This window comes from Colobus angolensis, unplaced genomic scaffold (genome assembly GCF_000951035.1).
Source record: "Colobus angolensis palliatus isolate OR3802 unplaced genomic scaffold, Cang.pa_1.0 Scaffold83, whole genome shotgun sequence".
In the NCBI taxonomy this organism is placed as follows: domain Eukaryota; kingdom Metazoa; phylum Chordata; class Mammalia; order Primates; family Cercopithecidae; genus Colobus; species Colobus angolensis.
The window spans coordinates 500,412-509,495 of record NW_012122154.1 but is presented as its reverse complement, the minus strand read 5'-3'; the positions used below and the strand labels follow the sequence as shown (position 1 = coordinate 509,495).

At 51.0% G+C, this 9,084-nt stretch overlaps 3 protein-coding genes across 3 annotated transcripts in view; 2 read left to right on the top strand and 1 right to left on the bottom strand.

The window, feature by feature from the left end:
* The window catches only part of WNK4 (WNK lysine deficient protein kinase 4), a 22,775-nt gene extending 17,495 nt beyond the window's left edge, over positions 1-5,280 (top strand). The window contains exons 12-19 of the mRNA XM_011929679.1: positions 2,112-2,249; positions 2,821-2,875; positions 2,979-3,589; positions 3,668-3,728; positions 3,832-4,240; positions 4,330-4,529; positions 4,689-4,786; positions 4,902-5,280. Of these exons, the coding sequence (XP_011785069.1) occupies positions 2,112-2,249; positions 2,821-2,875; positions 2,979-3,589; positions 3,668-3,728; positions 3,832-4,240; positions 4,330-4,529; positions 4,689-4,786; positions 4,902-4,904 (1,575 nt within the window). The 3' untranslated portion in view covers positions 4,905-5,280. The remainder of the gene's footprint in view (positions 1-2,111; positions 2,250-2,820; positions 2,876-2,978; positions 3,590-3,667; positions 3,729-3,831; positions 4,241-4,329; positions 4,530-4,688; positions 4,787-4,901) is intronic.
* A 572-nt stretch (positions 5,281-5,852) lies between these two features.
* LOC105502986 (cytochrome c oxidase assembly factor 3 homolog, mitochondrial) lies at positions 5,853-6,928 on the bottom strand. Its single transcript, XM_011929678.1, has 2 exons — positions 6,677-6,928; positions 5,853-6,382 (listed from the first exon to the last, which is right to left on the bottom strand). The coding sequence occupies exons 1-2, from the start codon at positions 6,888-6,890 to the stop codon at positions 6,276-6,278; spliced, it is 321 nt and encodes a 106-aa protein (XP_011785068.1). The 5' UTR covers positions 6,891-6,928; the 3' UTR covers positions 5,853-6,275.
* A 73-nt stretch (positions 6,929-7,001) lies between these two features.
* CNTD1 (cyclin N-terminal domain containing 1) overlaps positions 7,002-9,084 on the top strand; it is an 11,014-nt gene continuing 8,931 nt past the window's right edge. The window contains exon 1 of the mRNA XM_011929934.1: positions 7,002-7,445. Coding sequence (XP_011785324.1) covers positions 7,277-7,445 — 169 coding nt within the window. The 5' untranslated portion in view covers positions 7,002-7,276. The remainder of the gene's footprint in view (positions 7,446-9,084) is intronic.

Here is a 9,084-nt window from a genome sequence, read left to right as displayed (position 1 = left end):
CTGGGCGTGGTGGCAGGCGCCTGTAGTCCCAGCTACTTGAGAGGCTGACGCAGGAGAATATCTTGAACCCAGGAGGTGAGATTGCAGTGAGCCGAGATCATGCCACTGCATTCCAGCCTAGGTAATAGAGCAAGGCTCAGTCTCAAAAAAATAAATAAAATAAATAAATAAATAAAAATAATAATAATGTACCACGCCTTGCATGCTTCAAAGCTACTACACTGTTCTCTCTGCCTAGACTGCTCTTCTCTTGCTGGTGAACAGCCTGGAATAGAGGAAGGGATCGCTTTCATATAATACCTAAGTTCAAACTTCAGCTCTGTTATTTACTAATCCAATGAACTTGGGCAAGTTTCTTAACCTCTGTAAACTTCAGCTGCATATAAGTGAAATGCAGATGATAGTATTTGTTTTGCAGAGATGTTCTGATATGATACAATGTAATGTAGAAGTGTCCACACATGGTAGGTCCTCAGTAGAGGTTGCTTTTCTCATCTGTCAATGTTCAGCTCCAAAGACTTACTCTGTGAAAGTGTCCCAGCTTCCCCCCATCCCCAGTGTGGTATTCTGTCTTTGGAATAGCATTTTTAAAAATTGTGATTAAGGCCGGGCGCGGTGGCTCAAGCCTGTAATCCCAGCACTTTGGGAGGCCGAGACGGGCGGATCACAAGGTCAGGAGATCGAGACCTAACATGGTGAAACCCCATCTCTACTAAAAAATACAAAAAACTAGCCGGGCGAGGTGGCAGGCGCCTGTTGTCCCAGCTACTCGGGAGGCTGAGGCAAGAGAATGGCATAAACCTGGGAGGCGGAGCTTGCAGTGAGCTGAGATCCGGCCACTGCACTCCAGCCCGGGCGACAGAGCGAGACTCCGTCTCCAAAAAAAAAAAAAAAAAAATTGTCATTAAAAAACATAAATGTAAAATTTACCACCGTAACCATTTTTAAGTGGACAGTTCAGCAATGTTAAGTATATTCACATTGCTGTGAAACAGATCTCCGGGGGTTTTCTTTCCTTGCAAATCTGAAACTCTATACCCATTAAACAACTCTGCCTTTCCACCCCCCGACGCCCGTAACCCTGGAACAGCATTTCTATCTATATCTCACTTGTAAGTGCCTTACCTATTACAGGCTGCCTTGCAGTAGGTTTAATTATGTATTTATGTATCTCCTCCACTAAGTTTTGGGCTTTGTTAAGACTAGGACCTTGTTTCATTCTTCCTTGTATTCCCACAGTACCCAGCACAATGCCAGCACATAGCAGGTGCTCAGTGTATTCATGGATTTGAATGTGACATTTGCCATTTATTGCCTTATTTTGACTAACTTTGTGGGATGGGTATATGTGGGCCTGTGTGTTATACTTTATAAACCCTATGGGGCAGAAATCGTGTCCAAAAGCATGTGAGGCAACAGTGAAGATAACTCAGGCTCTGGCTTTAGGTAGATGTGGGTTTAAATCCTGTGACCTTAGGCAGATGAAACTTAACCTCTTTGAGCATTGGTTATCTTAATTCTACCACAGCGATATTAATATGGGCCCCAGAAAGTTATTGGTGTTAAATGTGATAATATATGCAAAGCAGCTAGCATACATATGCATCCTATAGGAATGTTAGCACCTTTCCTTCTAGGCTGTATTTCTCCTTACACCACACAGTGCCTGGAACACAATAGGCATTTACTTGTTTTAGGTTGGTGGTTGGCAGAAGCAGTAGTGTGAAGGGTGGATTTTTTATTTTTTTTGAGATGGGAGTCTTGCTCAGTTGCCAGGCTGGAGTGCGGTGGTGTGATCTTGGCTCACTGCAACCACTGTTTTCCAGGTTCAGGTGATTCTCCCATCTCAGCCACCCGAGTAGCTGGCATTACAGGCCCCAACATCATGCCCGGCTAATTTTTGTATTTTAGTAGAGATGGGGTATCACCATGTTGGCCAGGCTAGTCTTGAACTCCTGACCTCAGGTGATCCGCCCGCCTCGGCCTCCCAAAGTGCTAGGATTACAGGCATGAGCCATCATACCTGGCCTGATTTTTTAAGATCAGAAGGAGGGGGAGAGGGATGAGAAAGATAACAAGCTCTCCCTCCCCATCCTATTGACCCTCGCCAGGTGTATAACGAGTTCATTCTGCCCTCGGAGCGAGATGGATTTCTCAGACGGATTCGGGAGATTATCCAGCGAGTGGAGACCCTGTTGAAGAGAGACACTGGCCCCATGGAGGCTGCTGAAGACACCCTAAGCCCCCAGGTCAGACCCCTCTGGACACTTCCAGGGGAAATGGACTCTCTGCTCCAGGGTTCATTACTGTCTGCCTTCAGCGGTCCCCTTGGATCTTCCTCCTCTTCATCTCTGGGACCCTAAAACAGTGGCTCTTACCCCATTTGAGAATATGATGAAAGCCATCACCTCTTGTTCTGGAAAACTTGTTCAATACATACTTTTCTTTTAACTCATTATTTTGAAATAATTTCAGACTTGTGGAGAGAAGTTGCAAGAATTGTATAAAGAACCCCTGGATACCCTTTGCCCAGATTTGCCAATTGTTAGTGTTTTGCCACCTTAGCATCATCATTCTCTCTTCCTCTCCCCTCTGTATGTGTGCATACATACTATATTTTTCGGAACCACTTGAGAGTAAGTTGCAGACATCATGCCCTTTTACCTCTATACATTTCAGCACATATGCTTCTGAATCCCTTGAAACTCATGTACAGACTCCTAGAGGTTTATGGGTCCTAGCTTAGGAACCCCAGTCTGACACCTTCCATCTCAGACTGCTCTTCCCCACTGTGACTGTGGACTCCTTTCTCTGCCTCAGGAGGAGCCAGCACCATTACCTGTCCTGCCCGTCCCCCTCCCAGACCCATCCAATGGTATGTACTGAGTTCTGTCCTTGCTCATCCCAACCCTTGGGGTTGCTCCTGGAAAGGGCACAGGGCATGTGGGACCGTGGTCTCAACATACCCTCCTTCCTAGCAGAGCTCCAGAGCAGCAACTCCCTGGAGCACAGGAGCTGGGCAGCCTTCTCCACCTCCTCATCTTCTCCTGGGACTCCTTTGTCTCCTGGAAACCCATTTTCCCCTGGAACCCCCATTTCCCCAGGTCCCGTCTTCCCCATCGCTTCTCCCCCATGTCATCCCAGCCCTTCCCCATTCTCCCCCATTTCTTCCCAGGTCTCCTCAAATCCCTCTCCACACCCCACCAGCTCTCCACTTCCATTCTCCTCCAGCACACCTGAGTTTCCACTCCCACTCTCTCAGTTTCCCCAGAGTTCTCTCCCCACGACTTCTCCGCCTACATTCTCTCCCACTTGTTCTCAGGTCACTCTTAGTCCCCCTTTCTTTCCTCCATGCCCCTCCACTTCTTCCCTCCCCTCCACCACAGCAGCCCCTCTCCTCTCTCTGGCTAGTGCATTCTCACTGGCTGTGATGACTGTGGCCCAGTCTCTGCTGTCCCCCTCGCCCGGGCTCCTTTCCCAATCTCCTCCAGCCCCTCCTAGTCCCTTCCCTAGCCTGCCCCTTCCCCCTCCCCTTGCTCCTGGTGGCCAGGAGAGTCCTTCACCCCACACAGCTGAGGTGGAGAATGAGGTGAGTAGAAAACAAAGAGGGATGATCAGGGAGACTCCACTCTGCACTCTTCCCTTCTCATGGCCCCACACTTTCTAGGCCTCGCCACCTCCTGCTCGGCCTCTCCCAGGGGAAGCCAGGCTGGCGCCCATCTCTGAAGGTGAGGCCTCTGACCACTGACCTTCCCCTGCCATTATCCCTACTCATTGTCTCTCCTGTCACTGCTCTCCTTTCCTCATGCCTTCTTCCTCGTCGCCCTACAGAGGGAAAGCCGCAGCTTGTTGGGCGTTTCCAAGTGACTTCATCCAAGGAACCAGCTGAGCCTCTTCCCCTGCAGCCAACATCCCCCGCTCTCTCTGGTTCTCCGAAACCTTCAACCCCTCAGCTTACTTCAGAGAGCTCAGACACAGAGGACAGTGCTGGAGCCAGGCCAGAGACCAGGGAAGCTCTGGCTGAGAGCGACCGTGCAGCTGAGGGTCTGGGGGCTGGAGTTGAGGAGGAAGGAGATGATGGGAAGGAACCCCAAGATGGGGGCAGCCCCCCACCCCTGAGCCATCCCAGCCCAGTGTGGATGAACTACTCCTACAACAGCCTGTGTCTGAGCAGCGAGGAGTCAGAAAGCAGTGGGGAAGATGAGGAGTTCTGGGCTGAGCTGCAAAGTCTTCGGCAGAAGTGAGTCTGGGGAGGATGGAGGAGCGAGAGGTGAACCTGGGAGAGCATGGTGTGTGGCTAGCCCTTTCATGCCCTCTGTGCATCCTCAGGCACTTGTCAGAGGTGGAAACACTACAGACACTACAGAAAAAAGAAATTGAAGATTTGTACAGCCGGCTGGGGAAGCAGCCCCCACCGGGTATTGTGGCCCCAGCTGCTATGTTGTCCAGCCGCCAGCGCCGCCTCTCCAAGGGCAGCTTCCCCACCTCCCGCCGCAACAGCCTACAGCGCTCTGAGCCCCCAGGCCCTGGTGAGACTGCAGTCACCCAGCTTCCATCTTTTCCCTGAGACCCCTTCCTGTCTACTGTTTTTTTTCCAGGTCCTGGGGGTCTGCCCCAGGGGAATATACCCCCTCTCCCCACCTCCCCTTTCCTCACTTAGTGCTCTACCTCCCCCATCCTGCTCCCAGGCATCATGCGAAGGAACTCCCTGAGTGGCAGCAGCACCGGCTCCCAGGAGCAGCGGGCAAGCAAGGGGGTGACATTCGCCGGGGATGTTGGCAGGATGGTGAGGGCGGGCCCAAGGGAGGGAGAGCCCAGGGAATCAGGGAATGGTACCTGGCTGCAGCTTCGCCATCCTCCCACCTTGGAGGTTTCTTCATCACTTTTTCTTTTCCCTCCAGTGAATTCAGAACAGAAGCCATGTATCTCCCCCACACCAGGGCCCACCATGGAGCTTGTGTTCTCAGAATCTGATGCTTTTCTGACCAACACAACTGAGCAAGGAAGATCCCAGCACTGAAGGGGTAGAAGGCCAGGGGGGCATGGAGAGTGCAGCTCCATTATAGTGAAGAGCCAAACATATGTGAACTGTTTGCTGTGTGGAGGTGTTAGTCCTGCAGCCTACCATCTTCATCTCTAGCCCCTCTCCCCTGCCAAGAGTCAACCACTAAGCAATCCCGCCCAAGTCCAGATGCTTCTAGAGGGGCCCACTCCCAGCTGGGAGAGTGTAGGGGATATGCTCACACATTAGCAGCAACCAATAAAAATGCTGGAAACAAGGACGCCGTGAATCCATATGCCATGCCTTAGGAAGTGGGGGAGCAAAGCCTTGTGGGGTGAGGTAGGGGAAGATTTAAAAGGGACTTTTCTTTTCGCAGTGGGAGGCAGCAGTGGAAGCTGCCCAGCCCTCTGGCTCCCTACCATCAGTTAATGAGGAAACTGCAAGGTCAGTGATCCACTTGACTAAGTTAGGATCCCCTCCAGACCCCACCCTCGACCTGTACAGGCAGGTACAAGGGAAAGTTAAAAGAACGAAGACTACTTGTCTTTCACCCTTCATCCACCTCTCTCTCTCCCCCTCTCTCTCTGGGGATGGGAAAAGCAGTAGAGCTACAGTATGTTCTTGTGGGTAGAGGACAGAAGAGTGACCTTCCTTCCCCTAAGATGTGGGTCCAGTCTCAAACCACCCAGTGATCTCTCCCTTAAATCACGTGGAAAGATCTCATGGAAAAAGTAATTCTAGTTAAACATTTACAGCTCCCTGGGGCAGTGCCACCACTGCAGCTACTGCTTGTGAAGCTTTCCAGCACGAAGTGCCATATACTGCCTCTCAGCCTCCATACTCACTTGACTCCAGGAGAATGACTCAGTTTATTATTCTCAATTTGACCCTATCTATACCACTTTAGGTTCAAATACTGCACAGAGCTGCCACACCTAACCTCATAACAATCACATCCCTGGAAGGTGAAGGGGGTAAACCACAAAGTCAGAAACATTGGGAAAAGCCATGGTCGCACGCACACCTCTCAAGGAAACAAACTACAAGAAAGGGCTCAGTCATTGTACACAGCAAGTGTGCAGTGGGCAAAGTTCTGTTCTTTTGACAGTAGCCAAATGCTTAAGTCCCTGGTTTCTTGGGATCAATCATGGCCCAAGGTTAGTAAGAAGGCCAACAATGTTGTGAGGAGGATTCAATTTCTACAGGGTCATGGGGCATCATCCACCATGTGAAGGGGCTCCAGCAGGTTGGACATGATCAATACCCATCCAGATTAGGATCCTGATGCCCTTGCCAGAGCTCGGGCTCGGGCAGCTTTGGCCTCGTCTTCTAGCTCATCTAGGAAACGCTCCTGGGAAATCGAGTAGAAGGTGTAACCATCTGGGGAGGTAGGTTCAGGAAACCACATGGACTATGCACATTCCCCTTTCCTAGATTTGCTCTACCACGCTTGTTACCTTCCCAAATCAGTGATTCCGGCTTCCCACTGCTGCTGTTTCTAAGCCCTGAACCCCAACTCCGTTATTAATAAATCAAAATAAAAGAGTACCTTAGGAATAACAAAGTACTAACCCCATTTTACCCCAAAATTAAACGGGTGGTTAAGCCCTCTTGCACACTCTGTTCCCCTTCCCGTATATGCGATCCCCTTGAGTCTACAACAAGGACGGATACAAATAGCTAACACCAGGGCCCCGATGCCTAGGCCGGTCACGATGTTCCGGGTCCGCCGCTGCGGTAGGACCTTCTGCCACTGGGCAAGCTGCGCCCGCCGCATGGAATACAGTTGCTCGGGTGTCAGCTTCTCCCGCGTCGGGTCGATACGCTGAGCGAACGGGGCCTCTCCACGCTTAGCATCCAGAGGGTCACCAGCTCCCGAAGCCGCCATGTTGCCGCTCCTCTCTTCGTGTTGCCGCCGCGCGGGGCTCGCTGGGAACAGTAGTCCTGGGCCACTGCAGTGGACTCTGGGAGTTGTAGTCCGCGTGCCCTTTGCCAGGCTGAACCGCGGTTCCCGGGCACACGGGATGGACGCGGGAGGTGAGAAGCGGACGTGCTTTCTGATTGGCTGAGGAGTCCGCGGCCGTTGGGGCGGGAAAAAGCTGTGGAGGGTTCCAGGATGTGGTGATAATCGGGTTTTCCTCAAACTTGAGGCGACGACACACTCACTGGAAGGGGAAGAGGAATCCAGGGTGTGGCAGAAGACTAGAGAGGAGCTAAGGGGGTCGGTATGTGGATCCAGTGAACCTGCCCAGGTGCCCCAAGAGGCTCGTGAATATGGACGGACCCATGAGGCCAAGATCGGCCTCTCTCGTTGACTTTCAGTTTGGAGTTGTCACCACAGAGACGATCGAAGACGCCCTGCTTCACTTGGCCCAGCAGAATGAGCAAGCAGTGCAGGAGGCTTCGGGGCGGCTAGGCAGCTTCAGGGAGCCCCGGATCGTGGGTGCGGCTGCAGGGCTGGGGAGCTGGGTGGGAGACTGGGGCTTGTGTCTTTCAGGCACCGACCTTGAGATTCCGTTGATTTTATTCATTCAGAGAATGTTTGCTAACCTTCTCTGTGGGGTGCTGGGCACAAGACTCACCAGTGCCCTCCCCTTGATTTCTTTGACATGTATGGAGTACTTATGAGTGGCACCGCTTGGCTAGAAAGGAAATAGAGGGCCAGGCATGGTGGCTCACACCTGTAATCCCAGCACTTTGGGAGGCTGAGGTGGGAGGATCACCTGAGGTCAGGAGTTCGAGACCAACCTGACATAGTGAAATCCCGTCTCTACTAAAAATACGAAAATTAGCCAGGTGGGATTACAGGCGCACACTTGTAATCCCAGCTACTTGGGAGGCTGAGACAGGAGAATCGTTTGAACCCAGAAGGCGTAAGTTGCAGTGAGCTGAAATCGTGCCATTGCACTCCAGCCTAGGCGACAAGAGCGAAACTCCATCTCAAAAACAAAAAAACAAAAGGCTGGGCGCGGTGGCTCACGCCTGTAATTCCAGCACTTTGGGAGGCTGAGACGGGTGGATCATGAGGTCAGGAGATCAAGACCATCCTGGCTAACACGGTGAAACCCCATCTCTACTAAAAGTACAAAAAAATTAGCTGGGCGTGGTGGCGGGCGCCTGTAGTCCCAGCTACCAGGGAGGCTGAGGCAGGAGAACAGCGTGAACCCGGGAGGCGGAGCTTGCAGTGAGCTTGGAGTGCCACTGCACTCCAGCCTGGGCGACAGAGCGAGACTCCGTCTCCAAAGAAAAAAAAAGAAAGGAAAAAAAAAAAAAAGAAAGATGAAATAGAGATAGAAGTCTTGCCTTCAAACCATGTGCAATTTGGGGGAGATATTAGAACAAATATGCAATGACTAGGTACTATGATTAGATAAGTGATGTCAGAGAGAGATAAAACAAGCGTTTATGGGGGTTGAGAGGAGCGATGTGGTAATAGGAAGAATTCAGGGGATGGCCCAGGTATCGGGACATTTCAGGCAGACCTTGAAGGAAGGAGGACATTGGTTTGCTGAAGGGGGAGGAAGGAGACAGCGTTTCTACCAAAAAGAAGTAGCATGAGTAACGCTATGGAAATGGGGTGCTTAGGGTGCATGTGGATACAGTGTAGTCCATGTCGGCCAGTGCATGTGGAAGACAGTTGAAGTTAAGACCGGAAAGGTAGTCTGGAGACATTCCATGTGGAAGTTTGAATGCCAAGGGGAAGAGTTTATCCTTGGTTTAGCAGGAAACCAAGAAGACATTGAAGGTTTTTAAATAAGGGATATGATGGTAACCCTCCCTTAGTAAGCATTATTTTGGCAGTGATGTAAAGGAGGTAAAGGATGGATTAAACCAGAGGGAGATGGGAGGCAGACAGGTAGAGTCAATGTCAGCAGGCTAGGTGATAGGGTAGAGGGAATAACAAGGGAGGGTGTATTAAAAACATTCCAGAGGCAAAGTCTAGGGTTCTGCTGTGGATACATTTAGGAAGTGAAGGAGGAAAAGGTGACTATACTAAACGGTTGAGCCTAGAAGACTGGAAGTATAGTGGTCACTAAAAGAAACACACAGACACTATACTAAACGGTTGAGCCTAGAAGACT

Coding starts and splice junctions, on each gene's coding strand:
- LOC105502986 (XM_011929678.1), bottom strand. CDS start 6,890: ATGGCGGCTTCGGGAGCTGGTGACCCTCTGGATGCTAAGCGTGGAGAG. Junction 6,383..6,676: donor GGCCCTGGTGTTAGCTATTT/GTATCCGTCCTT, acceptor CTACCTCCCCAG/ATGGTTACACCTTCTACTCG.